The sequence below is a fragment of the Pteropus medius genome, unplaced genomic scaffold (assembly GCF_902729225.1).
Source record: "Pteropus medius unplaced genomic scaffold, Ma_sr-lr_union100, whole genome shotgun sequence".
Taxonomy (NCBI): Eukaryota; Metazoa; Chordata; class Mammalia; order Chiroptera; family Pteropodidae; genus Pteropus; species Pteropus medius.
The window spans coordinates 755,220-777,255 of record NW_024353905.1 but is presented as its reverse complement, the minus strand read 5'-3'; the positions used below and the strand labels follow the sequence as shown (position 1 = coordinate 777,255).

The 22,036-nt window shown below is 41.1% G+C and overlaps 1 protein-coding gene across 7 annotated transcripts in view; it reads left to right on the top strand.

Moving 5' to 3' along the window:
• PHF8 (PHD finger protein 8) overlaps positions 1–17,393 on the top strand; it is a 96,865-nt gene extending 79,472 nt beyond the window's left edge. For 6 of the 7 annotated variants that reach the window (XM_039851427.1, XM_039851432.1, XM_039851428.1 and 3 more), the window contains 3 exons: positions 9,808–9,917; positions 13,587–13,923; positions 14,820–17,393. In XM_039851427.1, coding sequence (XP_039707361.1) covers positions 9,808–9,917; positions 13,587–13,923; positions 14,820–14,908 — 536 coding nt within the window. In that variant the 3' untranslated portion in view covers positions 14,909–17,393. Of the gene's footprint in view, positions 1–9,807; positions 9,918–10,679; positions 11,066–13,586; positions 13,924–14,819 lie in introns of those variants that run through there. The other variant, XM_039851433.1, reaches the window with a different exon arrangement.
• Positions 17,394–22,036: the final 4,643 nt, after the last annotated feature.

Sequence of the window (22,036 nt, the reverse complement as noted above, 5' to 3'; positions counted from 1 at the left end):
TTGGGGTCTGTGGCTCAGTCTCGATTACAACCCCAACCGGTAAAAATCAACTGTTGTTTCTCTGTGGTCCCGTCTTGCTTCTCTGCTTTCTGTCCTGATGACTTGTCCCTGCTGCCGGCTGCATGGAACTCACAGCACTCCCAGGCAGGGCTGTTGAGGGAAGTCGCCGCACCTTCTCCCCTCCCCTTCCTCCTGCAGGGAGTTTCAGAGGCTGCGATGGGCATTTTCTTTATTTCTCCCAGTCCACGCCCCAACACCTCGGGTTGTGACCTGTGGTAGCTCTTATGCATAGATCCCACGCTCAGATGTGCTGGTGTGCAGTTTGGGTGTTTTTGTTGAGTTTTAGATGTTCAGCTCATTGTTGTTTCAAGGGGAGAGATCTGGGACATCTCTCACTCTGCCATGTTTCTGCAAAGTCCAGGGTTCGTATATCTTTGCAGATAAATATTTTCAAGGTTTTGGGTGAATACTCAGAAAAGGAATTGCTGGGTCATATGGTAATTATATGCTAAGTTTTTTGAGGAACTTTCATACTGTTTTCCATAGTGGCTGTATCAATTTACATTCCCGCCAGCAGTGTTTGAGAGATCCTTTTTCCCCACAACCTCTCCAACACTTGTTATTACTTGTCCTGTTGATGATAGTCACTATCACAGGTGTGAGGTGGTATCTCATAGTGGTTTGATTTGCATTTCCCTAATAGCTAGTGAAATTAAGCATTCTTTTCATGTCTGTTGGCCATCTATGTCTTCCTGGGAAAAGTGTCTGCTCATGTTCACTGCCCATTTTTTAGTTGGATTTTTTGTTTTAATTGTTGAGTTGTATGAGTTCTTTGTATATTTTGGATCTTAAGCCCTTATCATAGATGTCGTTTGCAAATATATTCTCCCATTCAGGTGGCTGTGTCTATTTTGTTGATGGTTTCTTTTGCTGTGCAGAAGCTTTATAGTTTAGTATAGTCCTGTTCATTTATTTTTGCTTTTACTTTCCCTTGCCTTTGAGGTCAAATTCATAATATCCTCTCAAAAACCAAAGTCCATGAGTTTAGTACTTATGCTTCGTTTTATGCAATTTATTGACTTAGGTCTCATATTTTAGTTCTTTGATCCATTTTGAGTTAATATTGGTGTATGGTGACAGATAGTAGTCTAGTTTCATTCTTTTGCATGTGGCTTTCCAATTTTTCCTCACCATTTATTGAAAGGCTTTCTTTCCTCCATCGTATATTTTTTGGCTCCTTTTTGGAAATTTATTTTGCCATATATATATGGCAGTTTATTTCTAGGCTCTCAGTTCTGTTCTATTGGTCTGTGTGTTTTGATTATTGTCACTTTGTAGTTTAATTTGAAGTCAGGCAGAGTGATACCTCTGGCCTTGTTCTTTTTTTCTCAGAATTTCTTTGTCTATTGGGGTCTTTTGCACTTCCATACAGATCTGATGATTTTTTTTGTTCTGTTTATTTTAAAAATGCTTTTGGGATTTTGATGGGGGTTGCGTTAAACCTGTATACTGCTTTGGATAATATGGCCATTTTAACTATGTTGATTCTTCCTATCCATGGATATGGAATATCTTTCCATTTCTTTGCATCTTCCTCAGTTTCTTTTAATAATGTCATAGTTTTCAGTGTATAGGTCTTTCACATGCTTTCTTAAGTTTCTTCTAGGTATTTTATTCTTTTTACAATTGCAAAAGGAATTGTTGTTTATTTCTTTTTCTGAAATTTCATTGTTAGTATATAGGAATGCTATGGATTTTTGTACATTGATTTTGTATCCTGCAACTTTACTTGTTTATTGTTTCTAATGGTTTTTTTGTTTATTGTTTCTAATAGTTTTTTGGTAGAGTCTTAGGGTTTTCTATATAGAGAATCATGTCATCTGCAAAAAGTGACAATTTGATCCATTCATTCCCAGTTTGGATTCCTTTTATTTCTTTCTCTTTCCCGATTGCTGAAGCCAGGATATCCAGCACTATATTGAATAAGAGTGGTAAGAGCAGACAGCCTTGTCTTGTTCCTGATCTTACAAGGAAGGCATTTAGTTTTTTACTATTATGTATGATATTAGCTGAGGGTCTGTTGTATATAGCTTTTATTGTGTTGAGGTACTTTCCTTTCATCCCCATTTTATTATTAAGTGTTTTAATCATGTGGATGCTGTATCTTGTCAAATGCTTTCTGTGCATCTCTTGATATGATCATATGAATTTTATCCTTTATTTTGTTTATGTGGTGTATCACATCGATCAATTTGCATATGTCGAACCATCCTTGCAGCCCTGGAATAAACCCCACTTGATCATGATATATAATCTTTTTAATGTATTGTTGTATTCGATTTGCTAGTATTTTAAGATTTTTGGATCTGTGTTCACCATAGATATTGGTCTATAGTTTTCTTTTTTTGTGTTATCCTTACCGGGTTTTGGTATCAGGGTAATGTTGGCCTCATACAATGAGTTAGGAAGTATTGCCTCTTCAATTTTTTGGAAAAGTTTGAGAACAGGAATTAAATCATCTTTGAATATTTGGGAGAATTCACTAGTTAAGCCATCTGGTCCTGGACTTTTACTTTTTGTGAGGTTTTTGATAATTGTTTCAATTTCCATACTGCTGATTGGTCCATTTAGATTTTCCACTTCTTCATGATTCAGTTTAGGAAGGTCGTATATTTCTAAGAACTTGTCCATTTCTTATTGGTTATTGAATTTGGTGGTATATAATCTTTCATAGTATTCTTGTATGAAGCTTTGTATATCAGTGGTATATGTCGTAATTTCTTTTGGTTTCTTATTTTGTTTGTATCTTTTTTTTTCCTTAATGAGTCTAGCCAGGGTTTTGTCAGTTTTTTTGATCTTCTCAAAGAACCACTTGTTTGTTGCATTGATTTTTTTCTATTGTCTCCTCTCAATTTCATTTAATTCTGCTCTAATTTTTATTTCCTTCCATCTGCTGACATTAGGCTTCATTTGTTCTTCTTTCTCTATTTTTTTAACATGTAGTGTTAGGTTGTATATTTGGCATTTTTCTTATTTCTTTGGATGAGCCTGTAATGATATGAACTTTCCTCTTATTACCGCTTTTGCTGCATCCCAAAAGTTTTGATATGTTATACTTTCATTCTTGTTTGTTTCTATGTATGTCTTGATCTTTCCTTTTATTTCTTCTGTGATCCAGTTGTTCTTTAGCAGCATATTGTTTAATCTCCATATATTTGTGGTTCTTCTTGCATTCTTTTTTACAGTTGATCTCCAGTTTCAAAGCATTATGAGCAGAAAATATTCTTGGAATGATTTCAGTCTTCTTAAATTTGTTGAGGCTTATTTTTTGTCTCAGTGTATGTTCTGTCTCTGGGAATGTTCCATGGGCATTAGAGAAAAATGTATAATCTGATGTTTTGGGACGAAGGGCTCTGTAAATGTCGATTATGTCCAATTAGTCTAATGTGTCATTCAAGTTGATATTTCCTTTTGATTTTGTTTGGATGATCTATCCATACCTGTCAGTGGGGTGTTTAGGTCCCTTACTATAATTGTGTTTTTGTCAGTTTCTCCTTTAGTTTTGTTACTAGTTGCTTTATATATTTTGGTGCTCCCTAGTTGGGAGCATATATGTTGATAAGTGTTATGTCTTTTTTTTTTTTTTAACAGAAGAAAATCAGAATTTTAATATATGTTCTCAGGGCATTCATATAAGCATGAAAATTCCAGTGACAGTGAGGCAACAATATTGGGTATATAAGACATTGGAGAAAAGCGTGGAAGGAGTGTTAGATTTCAGAAGTGAGAGTGAGCAATTTACAGGTAGTTGAAGAAGAGTACAACATACATGGCAGGAACATTCTTGTGTGGTAACTCAAACAATGGGTCACAGGGTGTTTCTTGCTAATAGGCACCAGCCTTATGTCCTCTTGTTTGCTATACTTAATTCAATTTAGGCCAAGGTAGCATTCTAAGATTCCTTCCTGAAGCAGGTTTCTGTCTCTGATTCTCTTGCACAAGAAAGGGATGAGGGTCAAAGGTTTTTTCTGAATCTTTTTTTTAATAAACACCTGAAAATCTATATCTCCCAAAGCAGTTTCAGCATAGCAAAATTTTAGTTCCCTTCATTTCAGATCAATATGAATTGGTAGCTTAACATTAGATTTTAACCTCTAAAAAGCTGTTGTATCTAAGTATTCTTACTATTCTATCCTAAATATTCTCCCACAGTTCTGGAAGCCAGAAAACCAAATCAGTATCACTACACTGATATCAAAGTGTCAGCAGGGCCATGCTTCCCCTGGAGGCTCTAGGGAAGAATCCATTTCTTTCCTCTTCCAGCTTCTGGTGGCCACCACACTCAGTTTGTGCGGGCACATTACTTCGGTCTTCAAGGCCAGCATCTTCATATCTCTCTCTACTCCATCTTCACATTGCCTTCTCTTCATGTGTATCTGTATTTTTCCCTTCTGTCTCTTATAAGGACACGATAAGTGTTATGTCTTTTTGATGTATGGTCTGCTTTATCATTGTGAAAGTCCTTCTTTGTCTCTTGTTATGTTTTTTTATCTTGAAGTCTGTTTTGTCAGATATAAGTATGGCTACACCCACTTTTCTCTGGATGCCATTTGCTTGGAGTATTGTTTTCCACCCTTTCACTTTGAGTCTCTTTTTGTCCCTGTTAGTGAGATGTGTCTTTTGAAGGCAGAATATGGTTGGGTTTTTATTTTTTAACCCAATCTGCTACTCTGTGCCTTTTGATTGGTGAGTTCAGTCCATTTACATTTAGGGTGATTATTGATATCTGAGGTTTTCCTATAGCCATTTTATCTTTTTTCTAGTAGCTTGGTATCTCCATTGTTTTTCTGTCCTTTTGTTTCTTCTGTCATTTTTTTGGGGGGAGGGTGGTATTTTGTGGTTTTTTCCTCTGTTCCCTCCTATTTTATGTTATGTGTCTCGGTTCTGGATTTTTTGTGTATGGTTACCATTAATTTTATGTAAAGGATAGTGTGTGTGTGTGCGTGTGTGTGTGTGTATATACACACACACATACATATACATATGTAAATGTATACACACACACACACACAGTAGTCCTTTTTCTTCTACATGCGCCTTATCTCCATTCCTCTTTGCTAATTCAGATCTTTACTCCCTCCCTGTTCCATTTTTTTTTAATCAAATTATCCCTATTTATGCTGTATGTTCATTTCTAGGTCGCAGTATCTGTTGTCTTCTCTTTTTAAAGTGTTTTTTTTTTTTACCTTTAACTATTATGTAATATATAAGCTTATGATGATATCTTGTTCTTAATAAGGGTTTGCACTTTCCTGTTTCTGTCTCCCTGTTAGTCATCTTTTTCATAGTTACATATTTTTTGTCCTTTTATTTCAAGTAGAATGATCCTCTTAGTAGTTCTTGTAATGTAGGCCTTGTGGTGGAAAATTCCCTCAGCATCTGTATGTTTGAAAAGGTCTTTATTTCTCCTTTATATAGATAGGAGAACTTTGCTGGATATATTATTTTGTCTTGTAATTTCTCTCTTTTTATAGTTTAAATATTTGATTCCACTCCCTCCTAGCTTGTAGCATTTCTGCTGAAAAATTTGATGGTAATCTAATGGGTTTTCCTTTATAGGTTATCATCTTTTCCCTTGCTACCTTGAGAATCCTTTCTTAGTCATTAATTTTTGACAGTTTTAATATAATGTGCCTTGGAGAAGGTCTTTTTGAATTAAGATAATTAGGTGTTCTGTTTGTTTCTTGGATTTGAGAATCCAGTTCTTTCCACCAGTTTGGAAAGTTCTTTTTGACTATTTGTTTGAATAGGCTCTCTGTTCCCTTCTCCCTATCTTCTCCTTCTGGTATATCCATTATTCTTATGTTGTATTTCCTGATGGTGTCAGATAGTTCTTGTAAAAGTTCTTTCATTTTTTTCACTCTCAATTCTCTCTCTTCTTCCATCTGTGTCATTTCTAAATTTCTATCTTCAATATCACTAATTCTTTCCTCCATCTGGTCAGCAATATTTCCTAAGCTTGCTATTTTATTCTTCATCTCTTTTAATAAGTTCTTCATCTGCAGAAGTTCTATTTGGTTCTTTTTTAGAGTTTAAATCGCTTTGGTACAGTATTCCTGTTGTTTGTTGATTTTTTTTCTAAGTTCTTTGAACTGTTAATGAGAATTTTCTTGCATCTTGTTGAGTTTTTCAGAACTGCAATCTTGAATTCTCTGTCATTGAAATTGCATATTTCTATATCTTTAAGTTTATTTTCTGGAGGTTTTTCATTTTCTTTCTGAGCTACCTTGTCACCTTGGTTGTTAGTGATATTTCATGGACTATTTTTCTGCCTAGGCATTAATGGGAATGTACTCTGCTTTAAAAAGAAAATTTATTATATAGTGATCTCTCTTTAGCAGGTTGGTAAGAAGAAGTTTTTCTCTTGATTTCCAGTAAGTGGTGCCCAATCCTCCAGAACTGCCCAAGCCTCCTGGATGTCTGCTTTGAGGTTGAAAATGCCCTTTATTCTCTGGAGAGGTGTGTATCTCCTCTATGATCAGGTTGCCTTAGTTTCAGGGCTCCATCCCTGTGGTTGAATGTGAAGGGCAATGGGTGTCCGAGCCTCTGAAAAGGCCCTAAAGTCCCTGTACTGTGCCAACAGTCAGATGCAGTGCTGTTTTGCTTCCTTCCGAATCAGCCTGACTGGGTGGGGGTGTAGTGAATTGGGGAGGCCAGACGTGGCCACATGGCTGTTTTCACATGTAATACTGGCCTTCAGCTTCAGCTGCCCAGCTATAGCTCTGCCTCTGTCACCGTGAGACTGCAGTGTGTATTTCAGTTCTGGTTGCTGCAAATTCCCCTGGGGCTCTGGGAGGGTATGGTGGTGGGGAGGGCGCAACTGGGATGGTAAAGGGAGGGGGCCAGATTCCATGACTCAGCTTTCTGCCTAGCAATCAATGGCAGTTGCTAAGACAAAGCTGGTGCCCCTCCGCACTAGGTTTCTGCCCTGTTCTTGGCTCTGTTGCATGGAATATGCTGACTACTCAGGCAGGACTGTTTAGAGCTTCAAGAAAAAAAAAAAAAGCCTCATAATTCCTCCCTCCCCCTCAACCTGCATGGAGCTCCAGCTGCCTTTTGCCTGTCTGTCTTTGATCCTCTCTCCCTTTCCACCACCCTGTCTCACGCGATTGGCCCACCCTTAGATTCCTTGATGCGCAGATCTCTCAGACATGCTTGTGTGTGGGTCGGGTGTTATTTGTTGGATTGTAGGTATTCAGCTTGTTGTAATTTGAAGGGAAGAGATCAGGGGAGATCCCTCATGCCACAATGCTTCTGACGTCACTCCCACAATTTCTTTTATAGTCTCTTTTCCCCAAAATCAGGTTCAAACAAAAAGGTTGTTTTCAACTTGAAACATCAACTTGCCCATATAATGTATAGGTCAGGAATTTGGAAAAGGCACAGTGAGAGCAACTTATCTCTACTCTATTTTGTCTAAGGTTTCAGCTGGGAATATTTGAAGGCTGGGGGTCACTTAATGGCCAGAAGTTTTAATCATCTGAAGTCTTGTTAACTCACATATCTGGTGCCTGAGCTGGGAGGACTCAGATACTAGAAGTGCCAAGCAGAGTGCCACCATGTAGCCTCTCCATGTGTCTAGCTTCCTCACTGCCTGGTGACCTCAAGGCAATCATACTTCTTACATAGTTGCTCAGGGCTCTAAGTGTTAGTGCTCCAACAAGCAATGTAGAAACTGAAATTGCCTTTTCTGACATAGCCTCAGAAGTTTTGGAGTATCACTTTCACCACATACTATAGGCTATAAATGAGCCTGCTGAGATTCAGCAGGAGGGAACATAGGTTCCACCTATTAATAGAACCTGGGTCTTGTTTTAAAACCACTGCACTTACAAAACTATAGAGAACAATAGAAAATATACTGATGAATTCATAACCAAAAATTGAGCATTAACATTTTTGCTAGATTTGCTTTAGATCATTTTATAAACAAAAAAAAATCACTGTTAAAGAAAAGACTTCAACCTCCTGAACTGCCTGTTCTAGAATCCGCACGTTTATACGGAAAGTCTCCTTTGTAATAATAATAGCTAACCGACCAAGGAATCTTTAAATCTAGGTCAGTACCACCACCACCTCTTTTTTTTTTTTGTAACATTGCTTTTTTTCTTTAATTAAAAATAGAATAGTGCAATGAATTATCGTACACCCATCACTGAGATTCAACAGTTATCAAGATTTTGCCATATTTGTTTCATCAGTAACTTCTTTTTTAAAAAATTGTCTATGCTTTACAGCAAATCCCAGATACTGTGTCATTCCCATCTTCTACATACTTGTATGCATCTCTAAAAAATATGGACATTTTCTCACATAACCACAGTCCTGTTATCAAACTTAACAAAATAATAATTTAATAATAATCTTGATGTTATCTAGTACTAAGTCCATAATTAAATTTCCTCAGTTGTCTAACTAAAAATAATTTTACAGTGGATTTGTTTAAATCAGGATCCAAAGAGTGTCCATGCGGCATTTGTCTGTCATGCTTTTTAAGTCACTCTTAATCTAGAGCATTCCCACCGTTTTGTTTTATGCTTTTGATTTGTTGTAAAAAAACTGGTATGATTGTCCTGTAGCACATTCCACCTTCTAGATTTGTTTTCTTCCACGTGACATTGTTTTTTTAATGAAACCAGGCCAGTTATCTTGGAATATCTGTTTTCTCATGGTGTCATTTAACTTGTTCTTTTATCTCTGTGTTTTCTAAAAACTGGAAGTAATAAGAACTGCTTACTTGATTTTAGATCTTTGACAAAACTACTTCCCAAATAATGCTGTGAATTTCCTGTCGCATTGCATCAGGAGATATATGAAGTTGTCTCACTATTAGTGACAGTAGGTTAATACTTAGTTAAGGGGGGATTTCCTCATCTCACCCTTGTCAAGTTGGTTTCTTCTTCTTGACTAGCAAGTAATCAGTGAGGCAGTACTTCGATACTATGTGACTATCTAGTGCCCTAGAATCAGTTTTTTCATTAGGGCTTGCAAACCTATGATTTTCTAATCCTGTCATTCCTTCTACATTTATTAGCTGGCATTCTTCTGTAAAGAAAAGCTTTCATCTAGGGCTGTTTGGTTATACTGAAATTCACTTCCTATGTAAAAGTGGGATGAGTAACTATTTTTTGATGCAAGATTGTTAAGGCATTATAAAAGGATTATACAAGAAGATGATCTTCAAGAGCTCATAGCCAGATTGGTAGATAAAACAACACACATCAACATTAGAGAATGAAGCAAGATAATATGTGCTATGTATTAAGTGACTTGTATATATTATAAGTTCAGGGGAGGGAGAGGTCAGCGTGAGCCAGAGAAGTCCTAGAGGTTTGCATAGAAGGTTGATTTCAGCTTACCTTTGAAGGATGGGCAGGTTTTGAAGAGGTGGACAAAAGAGAAGAGGATACTCCAGATAGTGTGGATGGTGAGGATGAAGGGAGAGAGGATGAGCTGTACATATTCTGAAGGTATAATAAGGAAGCCATTTTGTCTGGAGAAGCTGAGAATATGGATGTGGAAATAAGGTTGGTGAGGAAGATAGGCCAGGAGCAAAACATGGACTACCTTAAATGCCAATTCAGGGAAGTTAACTTTTATCCTTTTATAAGTATGTGCTTAAAGCACGTTAGGTATTTGCGAATTAGCTTCTTACCTGATAGGAAGCAGGAAAACCAATGAGGTCATCTTTGGGAGGCTCAGAGGTGGGAAATATGGTTGGCATTCTTTATCCTACTTCCTCTGCAGCCCGTGTGACCCCAACCCTACCGAAGCAAGACCGTCCTGTGCGCGAGGGGACCCGGGTTGCTTCCATTGAGACAGGTTTGGCCGCAGCAGCTGCAAAGCTGGCCCAACAGGTAGGTGCTAACACCCAGAGAATGGCCCTGCTACTGATCCTAGTTTGACTTAGAGCCTCAAAGTTCAGACTTTTGGGTTGTTAGGATCCCATTGTTTCATTGGGGAGTGGATAACCTTTTATCTTTATCCATGATAGTATCCTAGTTCTTCCTATATCCTTCAGATCCCAACTCAATGACAAGCTACTTCCACAAGTCACAGAGTTGACATGATTTAGGGTGAAAGAAAATAGAGTGCCAGAGAACAACCCTTGCTTTTCTGGATGTGTAAAATCCTCTCAGATGGGAGGGACCAGGTCTGTCCTTCGGTAACAGCATTTACCTTCAGCTAAAGCCCCAAGGAGGTGACTCAATTGAGTATACTCAACTACTCACCAGTATTGAAATTTACTTTTTAAGAGAGGCTTTTCTTGTCCTCTATACCAAACACTGTTGCCTTGATATTCACCCCCTGCTTCCCAAAAAACTTCACCCCCTAATTTTTATCCTAAAGGGTCACTTCACTAGAATCAAGTTGACATTTTACCATGTTAGAGTTTGCAGAGTTCATAAATGTGTATAATGGGCTCAGCAACTCTCTGAGCAGTTGGAGGGGAATCTTCTGGTTCTCTCCTTGTCAACATCTCCCTATCTTCTCATGCTACATTGTATAGCTTAGAACATTTATTAAGCATCTGTTTTATGTTAGGTGCTTCCATGTACAATGTCTCATGTGATCTGCCCAACATTCCTGCAATAGGTGATATTTTCATCATTTTACAGGTGAAGAAAATGAGGCTCTCTTTAAGTGACTAGTCCAGGAAAATAAAGCCAGTAAATGAAGGAGACAAGATTCAAACTCATATCCTCTAACTCATGTTACTTATTATTTAAATAAAATAAAATAGTTAAATGTTTATGTAATTCAACAATTATATCCTATTTTTAAAAAAATTTAATAGAATGGTGTTTTTAATATGTTCTATGGTGCTCGAGAATTACTGAGAATTGTCTCGGATGCTACTGTTGTGAGCCAACAGAGACCAAGCAGGCCAGGCGGCCCCTCTTTGACCTGAACGTCTCTGTTATCTGTATCCTATAACACCATGTAAAATGTAATTTGAAAAAAAAAATGAGTTTATACTGCTTTAAATAAACAGATAAATTAATTAAAGGTGTGAAAACTACTCTTAGTGCCTTCTAAGGAGCTTGCTTCTGTTTGAGTTGATCAAGAATTACCTCAAAGAAAAGGTTTTGAAATTGAGCAGGGGTTTTGCAGATGAAGCTTTTGGTGGGGACAGGGAGGCATTCCAGGAGAAGAGAACTCCTTGATAACAGCATGCACCGTCCTTCTTGATTGGGTCTCTGGTCACCTCTCCTCCCTGACCTCCTGCTAGTCCCCTCATGCATGCCCTTTACACCAGCCATACTATTTTACTATGGTACTTGTAGTTCACTGAGTGTAGCAGATTATCTCATGCTTCTGTGCCTTTGCACAAGCTGTTCCCTCTGCCCATTGAGAATCATGCCCTCTTCTCAGATGCCTTACTTAACACCCATTCACGCCATCTACCACCAACATATTTCAGTATCCTGTGCTTCCATAGCATTCTCTCATGGTACTTGTAACTGTACTTCTGTGGCCCTTATTAAACTGTAAGTGCCTCAAAAGTGGGGATATATCTAATTTAATTTGGTATCCCCAGTATACTAAGCATGTGTTTAGTCAGTGGTGGGTGAGTGAATGAATGAATGAATGAATGAGCAGATCTTTCTGGATTGGAGGCTTCATGTTGAGGAGTAGGGCAGGATACATAGACGTTAAAAAATGGATTCTGGAGCCAGCCTGCCAGAGCTTGAATCCTCGCTCTACCACTGAGCAAATTACTTAATTTCTCTGTGCCTCAGTTTCTCTGTAGACTTTGAGGCTTAGATGAGATAATATATGTAAAAGCTCTGAAAACAGCACCTGCCACTGAGTATATATATTATAGACATGTTAGCTTTTCATCATCATTGTTATGAGTTGGCTAGGTATATGTGGCCAGACTGAGGAAGACCATGAATGTCAGGCCAGGGAGTTTGAACATGGGTGCAAACCTACTAGGCTTTTTGAACAAAGGAATTGCCAAAGTCAAAGAGCCTTGTCATAAGGCAGTCTAGCCTTCCGTGGGGGAATCTGGGTGAATTATATGAGAAGTAAATAGGTAACAAAGGTAGAAAAATTTAAGCTACATGATCTAGATGTGAACAGATAATTTCTGGATTCAGATGAGAGAAATGGGAACAGAAATGCAGTTTCTACTCTGAGTGGAATAACAGTGTGGCTGAAAAAAAGAGATTCTGAAGCCAAATGGCTTGAGTCTGAGTCCCAGATTTGACACTTACTGGTCTTATAATCTTGGAAAAATGACTCAACCTCTCGTTGGGATTATAATTCTTCTAATACATCTTAAGAATATTAAATGAGTTAAATTACAGAACAGTACCTGGCATGTATTACTAATATTATTATTCTTGTCCACCAGAAGTTCCTATGGTAGCCACAGCCTGTCAGATCTTCTGAAGGCAGGAGCAGGCCTGTGTTGCCAAGAGAAGGCAAAGGAACATAATCACTGAGTTGGTCTGTGTGGCTGTGTAGCATTTCAGAAGGTGAAGTCATTCACATGCTCTCAGCATCTCAACCTTTCCAGGTTCTCAGGGCTCCAGATGTCCACTGTACAGGTACCCACTAACCAGTGGATAGTAAATCCACAGAGCAATGGATGGACGAAATCCAAGATATTGAGAGATGTTGCACAACTCCTTATTCTCTCCATCCCAGATGGAGGTTTTAAGACCAGTGACCTGGAGGATTGTCAAGTCCTCTATTAAAAGAAAAAGACCAGCAAGAGGAAGATATACCATCGTAAGAGATGAAGATAGAATAATAGTTTATCACTTATTGAGTACCTACTATGTACTACATGTTTTTATGTCATTATTTAATCTTTCCAACAATCCTGAAAAACAGATATTATTTTGCCTATTTTACAGATGAGACGATTGAGATTCAGAAAGGTTAGTAACTTGACCAAGGTCATCCAACGTAGGGAGTACAAGCCTAGATTTGAACCCAAGTTTATCTCATCCCAAACCTACTACTATTCTTTTACTCTCAGATGTCCCATTTTGAGAAGTGTGCAAGTGGATGTTTAGATAAACCTGGTTGAATCCTGGACCCAACAGCTCTTCAGCTGTGAGGCTTTGAGCTCAGGATACTTAATAGCACTGCACCTCAGTTTTCTCATCTGTAAACTGAGGGATGTTCCTTCTCAGGGCTGCTCTGAAGAGTAAACGAGGTGAAGTATATAAAGTACCTCAGCTGCTGGCATAAATTTAGCTATTATTATTAGAAATGTCCACGATCCACTTCGTAAAACTGACAGTGTTAGTACCAAAACTCAAGTCTCTGAACTCATTTACCTTCCTGTTGCCGCTGTACTGATTAGTGACAGTGATGACTTAAGGATGGATTGTACCAAAGAGATGGCCTCAGGTACTGGAAGTCCTATATGTTTGTGTGTACATATATCCAGGCTAGACTTGGGTGGGGGTGGGTTGCACATCAACCATTATCTAGTTTCCTTTCTGGGAAACTCTCTTTTCTCCACTCCTGAATTCTCCACTTCTACTTGGCTTATGTTTCAGGAGCTGCAGAAGGCCCAAAAGAAGAAATATATCAAGAAGAAGCCTCTGTTGAAGGAGGTAGAGCAGCCTCGCCCGCAAGAGTCCAATCTCAGCGTGACAGCACCAGCCCCAACTTTGGCCACTACACCCCAGCTTCTCATCTCCTCCTCACCCCTACCTCCTCCTGAGCCTAAACAAGAGGCCCTCTCAGGAAGTCTTGCTGACCACGAGTATACAGCTCGTCCCAATGCTTTTGGCATGGCCCAGGCAAACCGCAGCACCACACCCATGGCCCCCGGTGTCTTCTTGACCCAGCGGCGCCCTTCAGTTGGCTCCCAGAGCAATCAAGCAGGACAAGGTACAACTGCCATATGATAACTGAGAAGGATCTTAAGGCCACCGGCTCCAAACGCTATGAACTCTGGTAGATGAGAATACCTAGGAGGGACACTGGCGGCCAACCTAAAGTCTTTGGACTTGATTTCATAGTCCGTGAAGAGACATTGACTGGTGTTAAGCAGAAATAAGCTCAGATGGGTTTAGAAAGATGCTTCTGGTGGCCAGAGTAGAGGCTGAGCTGAAGGTAGGAAGTCTAAGGAGGAGGTACATGCAGAGATTCAAACTGGTGAAGAGAGGCTGGGGCTCTGGCAGAGGGAATGGATAGAGAGGGGATAAGTTGATTGAATATGGAGGTAACGTTGGACATGGGAGGCGATTTGATGTGGAGAGGGGAAGAAGACTCAAGCCTTCCTTTTCCTCACTTTGGCCCTCAAAGCCCAGTCCCCAGAGTATACAGCTCAGCGGGGGTGAGGTTGGTGTGGCATTGGGGTGAGGAAGATGGAGGTTTCTAATGAAACGAGGCCCTGGGGGTGGCAACTTCAGGGATACTGAGTTATAATCACTAGCCAGACATTTGTCAGGCACTTGAGGACAGGCAGGGACAATCATCTCCTTGAAGAACTTGGGAAGGAAAATTACCGGAACCAGAGAAATCAGTGGGGGAAAGGAACCAGACTAACCAGGGAGTCCATAGCTGCTGCAAGAGGTCATAGGAAGAAGAGCCAAGGCATGTGGTCGTGAATGGAAGTAGTTAAGGAGGGCTTCTTGCCCAGGATGGGCCTGAGGCCAGGTGTAAGGATGTGGAAACTCAGTGGGCAGAGGAAAAGGGGACGGGGTGGCCTTAGAACAGTTGATGTTGGAGTTGCTGCTGGAGCCCTTGCCATAGCCTGTGCTTACCTCTCCCTTCCCCTACAGGAAAGCGTCCCAAAAAGGGCCTGGCCACAGCAAAGCAGAGACTCGGCCGTATCCTGAAAATCCACAGAAATGGCAAACTACTTCTGTGAACTCCCTTGTCTTCTGCCCCTCACCCCTTCACCCCCATTGCCTTCTCCGTTGTCAACTCTCGGGGCACTCCTGGATCCTGTCTGCCCCGGACAAGGTGCTGAGGCGCATTGTCCTGCTTTCTTGGAACTGACCAAAGGCAGAGACTCCCCCACAGTCCCCTTTACTGACCTCCAACTCCCTTCCCCACTTCCACTAAAGTATCCTGCCTTCCTTCTCCATACCTCTGAGTCACAGATAAATGGGAGAAGTTTCCAGCTGACTAGAACCCTCTTTTCTGCTGCTCAAACCCATTTTCTTTTCATTAGCCTTGTCTCTCGTCTCTACCTAGAGCCATAAGGCAGGATGAGGAGAGGCATGAGGAGACCCTGGGCCCTTCGGTATTTCCTGGGTCATGAAGTGGAAGGCCCAGTGCTCAGCACTTTCCACAACTCCGGCCCTGTCTCCAGAAGGCTGCCCACCTCTGCCCATTCTTTCTTCCCCTTCCTCTCCCCAATCTAGTAGATGTATCCCATTCAAGACTCGTTCCTGGGGGAAGGGTCTGGCCTTTGCCTTCTCTTGCCAAATGCCGCATGAAAATAAAGAGGAGAGCCGAGAGTCTCCGTACTGCCCCATTATGGGCCATTTCCAGAAAGGCCATGGGCTGACTTCACTCATCTTTGGGGAGAGATTCCTGTCACTTCTCAAGGTTGGGAGAGGACCGACGCCCAAGCCTTTGACCATGACTTTGTAGCCCATTGGAGGAAGCTGCTTTTGGCTAGAGGTGAAGCCCCCATCCCATGCTGAGCTCCAGGGATTTGCCTGGATTTTGAGGTCCTGCAGAACATTATCCACGTGGCTGGGGCTGGGTCCCAGCAGGTGAAAAACTGTCTCCTAAAAGCCTGAAATCACTTGCCACTGAAGCAGATAACCTGGGCTCTACGGCCTGTTCCCTTCACTTGCACCACTGAGCACAGCCTGGACCTTCCGGGGAGGATGTGGCAGGACTGCTCAGCCCTGGGTTATCCATCAGGAGTCTTCCTGCTTCTTTCCCCACCTGGTGTCTTGATCTGAAGACCTCAGAACTCACATCTTCGCTCCTGTGCCTCTGTACGCCCAGATGTCAGGTTAGCGCTCGAGCAGAGTGCAGGTGGCCACTTAGGAGCTCAAGCCTAGGAGAAGAGGCACCCATCTGTAAAGGAACAGATCGTCTGATCCTCCCCTCCCCCTCTTCCCTTTGTGTGTGTCTCTCTTGACCAGACAGTCCCACCTTTCTCCCTCCCCTTCCCCCAACTCCCTCTCTCTCCACCAGTCCTGCCTCCGTGGTAACCTGGATTGAATGGAGAATGTCCCCCTCCCTCCATTTTGGCACTGCCCAAGTAGAGTGCATCCTTACCCTCTATCCCACTCCAACCTCACCCCAGTTTGCCCATTGCTTCTGGGGAACTTAACAGCTACCATGCAGGCCACAGGGAATATGTGAAACTTCCCTTGTCGTCTTTGTGTCTCCAGTTTGTCTTTTCTCCACAGTCCAGATCTACTCTCCTTCCTTGGAATCAGGGGTCCCTTAGCCCCATTTGCTTTTTCTATCTTGGGGACCCCAGGGGCCAAGCAGTCCTACATCTAGTCACACCAAAGGCAAAAAGCCTGGCTACCTCCCCGCTAGCACGTGAAGTCCCCACTCCCCTCCGCTCTGTTTCTGCCTAGCTTTGCTTTTCTTGGGGTTTTCAAGGCAGCAGAGGGTACTGAGGGGAGGGAAAGGGGGCAGCTTGTGTCTCTGTAGGCTACTGCGTGACTAGGCCCTGACTGCTGTAACCAAGACCCGGACCCCAGCCTTTCTGCCCATTAACAAGCCCCCCTTGATCTTTCAAAGGCAGCTAATTGCTAGCAAATCCCCCAAGTTCCAGGCCTCTTTCCTCTCTGTTTCTTTGTTAGAAGTTTCTGTGGAGCCGAAACCCAACCTCCATTTGACCGGGTTTCTGTTTAGTTTAGTTGGGCTCTCAGAGCTTCCTGTTTGTTGTTTTGTGTTTCAAATGAAAAGCAAGTTTACCCTCAGAGTTATGCTTTTCCAAAGAGGCTAGTTGTGCTTTTTTAAAAAATGTTTCAGGTTCTAAGTGAAGTGAGTTGGGGAGGGGTTGGGAGTTGCAGTAACCAAGGTTTAGAACACAGTGAGAGAGTTACCTCTGGTATCCAATACCCAGCACAGAGCTGGGGGTAGGATAGGGGGCAGGGAGAGAGGATTTCTATTCACCTTTAATATATTTTTACAAAAAAGCAAACAATTTAAAAACAAGCCCACCGCTTCTGTACATGTCTAAATATATTTTTAGAAGTGGGTAGGATTGTGAATTTCTGATGCAGGGCCTTTTTATAAACAGGTTAGAATAGCATCATACATACTTGTTTTTTTCCCCTGTTTTTTTTCTTATGTCGTGTTACTAATGTAATTTATATTTTTTTTCTAGATCCTCCCTTTCCTATAGAGATAAAAGTGATTTATCTTGGCAATTCCTTTGCTTGGCATTATTTTTTTGTGGTGGTAGTGGTGGGTGGTGGTGATGGTGATGGTGGTGGTGGTATACTCTGCGGGTCCAGGAGGCTGCCTTATCTTTCGTTGTCTGATCACCTCCCTCCAGCTTAACATTCCCTGATTCCATTCTGCCTAGGTGGAGGGGACAGGATCCTACCCTCATAAGAACTGCAGTCCACACAAGCCTATAATCAGAGGCCAGTGGTAATTTGAAAAGAAAGCAACAATTCAAAGTGGCTGACAAGATTGTTGGAGGCTTCCCATAGCTTCCATGGGCTGTTTTTTGATGGCAACACTGTATCTTCTTTCTGTGAATGTGGGTTTTGAGTTTTCCTCTCTATCTCCTCACCCCTCCTCTCTTCTCCTTTCTTCCTTCCCCTCTCTTCTCCCCTCTTCCTGTTTCATCCCCCCACCTCCCTCCTCCCTATTCCTCCCCTCTTTCTCCCTTCCTCTTCCTTCTTCTTCTTCCTCCTGCTCCTCCTCTTCTCCTTTCTTCTCTCTCTCCTCTCTCTCTCTCTCTCTCTCTCTCTCTCTCTCTCTCACACATGCTCCCTGGGGTAACTTGATTACTGTGCTTAGGGCTAGTGCAAGGGATAGAATATAAGTATTAGACTTAACATATCACGTTCATTTCCTTGTGCCGGACACTACACTTAGTGTTGTATGTATATCGATTCATTTCATCATCAGCATCCTCATCCTGCTGAGGAAACGGGAAAAAAACCCTTTCAGCATCACACATCATAAGTTGTGGAGTGAGCCTCATTTCAGCATGTGTCCTTATCTCTGTTCTACCACCTCTCACTATTAACCATTACTATCTATTGAGTACCTTTTCTGTGCCAGGCATTGAGCTAGAGATTTTATATGGGATATCTCATTTAATCCTCATTGAGAACTCTGGGAGGTAGTTAATGGTCTATTTTACAGTGAAGGAGACAGAAGCTTGTCAGTGGTCTCCCAAAGCAGGATCTGCCTGACTCCAAAACTCATGTTCTTTCCCCTCACCATGTTAGAAAATCTTTTATAACTAATGACCCAACAGATGTTTATTGAACACCTGTTTTTTTGCAAGATATGGCATTAAGAGTTGAATCCTGAGGAGAGCTCCCAGGGTGATGTTGGGAGCCTGAGTTCCAAATTCACCACCACCCTAACTCTTTCTGACCCAGGTCAGGGCTGCTTACTGTCTGAGGGTCACTGTAAAAGGAGTTTGAACCCAATCAGGACTTCTTTTGGAGAATCTGCTTTTGTGGGTCTGGGATAATGCTGTCTGGGTTTGGTGCCTACTGGCTAAATGACCTCCAGCTCTCCTAATTTGAATCTTGATATTAGGATTTAGAGAGAGAAGGTTCTTGTCTCAAGCATGGGGAACTGTGTCTTTTGGTAGAAAAGCAACAGGAAAGAGAGGAGAGATTTCAGAGCCCTTGCAGGAATGGTGGGCTGGGTTCCCTTTGTCACCAACTCACCCCACCCTCCCCAGTGAGGAACCAAAATCACTGTTACCAGTCTCAGAGTATAAGGTAGAGTCTTGGTCACCTTACTCATCCAGGCAGGAGGTGCCAGCAGATCAGTCTCCTGTCTAAACAATGGAAGGAAAACAAGGGCACCCAACTTCAGTCTCCCCCCTTTCCCATATAGAATGGAAAAGTGTACAGGGCTTATCACTAAGAGCCCAAATTACTAACCAATAACTAACTAATTTGGGGGAGATGACTTGTCTGCATCTCAGTTTCTACATTTGCCAGATGGAATTATCTCACTATGAAGCCCTCTAGAAGGATTGTCACCCCTAGATGTTCTGGATGCTATTGATTCCCAGGCAGAATCCTCTAACCCTGACCTGTCCTGAGTAGAGATCCCCATTTCTACTTGCTCATGTGCTGTTCCCTGTCTCAAGTACACAGGCCCCTCCCTTTCTATCAGGACCCTGTTCACACCAAGATGACTGAAATGTCACTTGCCCTCCAGTAAGCTGAGTGAAGGGGAAGAGCACCATACGAGACAGTGCTGATAGAGATGAGCATGGGATACTTGGTCAGGGAATCTTTCCCTGGGAAGCAGGGAGTTCAGGTAAGGCTTCCTGTCAGATGATTCCTATGCTAGAGGATGAAAAATGATTATTAGGCAGAGAACAGTGGGAAGAGTATTCAAGCCATATTAGTAATAACATGATTTAAAAGTTTAGGTAGGCGTATGCATATGGAGGACAAGCAATTTAGTAAACTGCAGCTATGACTTTCACCTGAGGGAACATATGTAGAATTTCTAAGAGAGAATGTTTAGTTTGAGAAGGTATATGATCAAAATTGATTAGTTTATAGGCATAATATTTATTTTAAAATCTCAGATAATGGAGGATATGTAATTTTGATGTTCATCAAACAACTGTATCCAATGTCAAAGAACCATTAAAGGGTTTTAAGCAGAAAATAGCATGATTCAATTTGCTTTTTAAAAAAAAAATTTTATTGAAGAAATGATTTTAATTTTTCCCCCATCAATTTGCTTTTAAAGAAGATCCCTTTGCCAGTCATAGGAGTAGATTAAGAGGGAGAGAGATGGATCCAGGGAGACCAGTGAGGAAGTTACTGAAGGAGAGATATGGAAGGCACCATCTCATCTTCTAATGTCCCATTGAATACCACTTCCTTAAGGAAGCTTTCACCCAACTCTCCAGTCAAATTTGACCTTTTTCTGAACTTATACATCTCACAAAAGGTAGAAATCCCAGGCCATTTCCAGGAGGCAGAACCATGGAGTTGACCAATCATACAACCCCAGAGACAGAAGTTGCTCTCCTCTATCCCCTTTTCAGCTTTTTAATGTTCAAAATAGCTCCCGTTTCCAGTCCCTCTCTTTCCCCAGAGGACCACAACATAATACCAGCACTCACCAATGAATGTGGTAAGAGAGACAATACCCATTTTATATCCTCCTCATCAGGAGTCCAGCAAACCTCCCTTGTATTTCATTCCATTCCATCATACGCAATCTTTCAGGATTATTTCCCCAAAGTCCTATTTTCATCATTTCCTCATGCTTAAGAATATCCATGGCTTCCCACTGCTTTATTATACCCTCTGGGTTTCAAGGCTTTCCAGAACCTGGCCCAACCTGGAGACAATGGACTGTGGTGAAAAGAGGACATGCTTGGGAGTTGAGAAGACTGGTGATTAAATTCCAGCTCTGCCATCTATGTGATCTTGAGCTGGCTACTTCATATTTCCTTGATTTGGTTTCATCATCTGTAAAATGAAGATATGTAATTCCTACTTCATAAATTTGTTAGGAGGGATTATAGTAGCTCCTGTCTTTAAAGAATTTATTGTCTGGCACTCAGGTGATCAGTGAACCTTTTTTCATTTCCTCAGTTAATATTTGTCCAACAAAGTCTATAATCTTATACAGACTAGAGAAAATAAGCCTTTAAAGGAATTGGAGAGAATATTTCAAATTGGATCAGGAAATTAAGTTGACTACATGAGGAAAGTTTTTGAAGGAGATAGATGACTGAGTCAATAGGTGTGATCTTTACACTCCTGTAGGGAGGAGATAGAACTAAATCTGTGACACAAAGTTGCTGGAAGGTGCCAGAGTATCATCCATGAGAGTTCATTAGCACTGGTTTGGTTCTACAGTGGTTTATCAAAGCCTCTTTTGTTTCAGACCCTGTGTATGCCATCAGAGGGCTTGATCCTCAAGGAACATGTGGTTTCATACACAGACATGGAAACCCAAGTACATCACACAGGGATAAATACAGTAAATCCTCACATCATTGTCAATAGGTTCTGCAGCTTTAAGCAAAACAATGTATAAGAAAAATGACTTCCCGTATGCTAATTGATATAAACAAAAGTTAAGTTTCTACAACATCTCATCACCATTATAACAAAATGACATTGAAAAAAAATCGTTATTCAAGGACCTGCTGTACTATGTTATAAATAAGTATGAGGTGCTGTGGAAGCACAAAGGAAGGAGACCGAACCCAGTCTAAGGAGCAGAAGAGACTTCTAGGAACTAGCAACATCTGAATTGAATATTTAAAGATACTCACCAGGAAAGGGAAGGCAGAAAGATGTGTTAGAAGAGAACATTCCAAGCAAAAGGAACAGCATAAGCAAAAGTAGAAAGTTCAAGCAGCCTGATGTGTGGGTGGAACTATAAGCCCTTGAATTGGGCTGATGTACAGGCTAGAGTAAGATGGCAAATGGAGGATGAACCTGAAGAGGTTGACAGGGACCCAATCATGGAGGTTCAATTTATGTTTCAGGATGATTTCTCTGGTGATCCTTAGAATGGGAAGAGACAGAAGCAGGTTAGTGAGGAGGCCAGTGTGAAGGTGGTTGAGAGATTCAAGTCAAGATGCTGAACGTTGATTTCGATAATAAGTATGATAGACATAAAAATGTTTTAAGTGACAAATAACAGAAAACACAAGTCAAGCACGAGACATTGGCTCATGTAATTGAAAAGTCTAGAAGTCTGGATTTTAGGCACAATTTAATCAGAGCTTTCATTTTGATTATCTCAGTTCTGTCCTGTTGTGTGCATGTTGGCTTTGTCTTCAGGACACTTCTTCGTGGTTACAAGATGGCTGCATACAGCACAATGC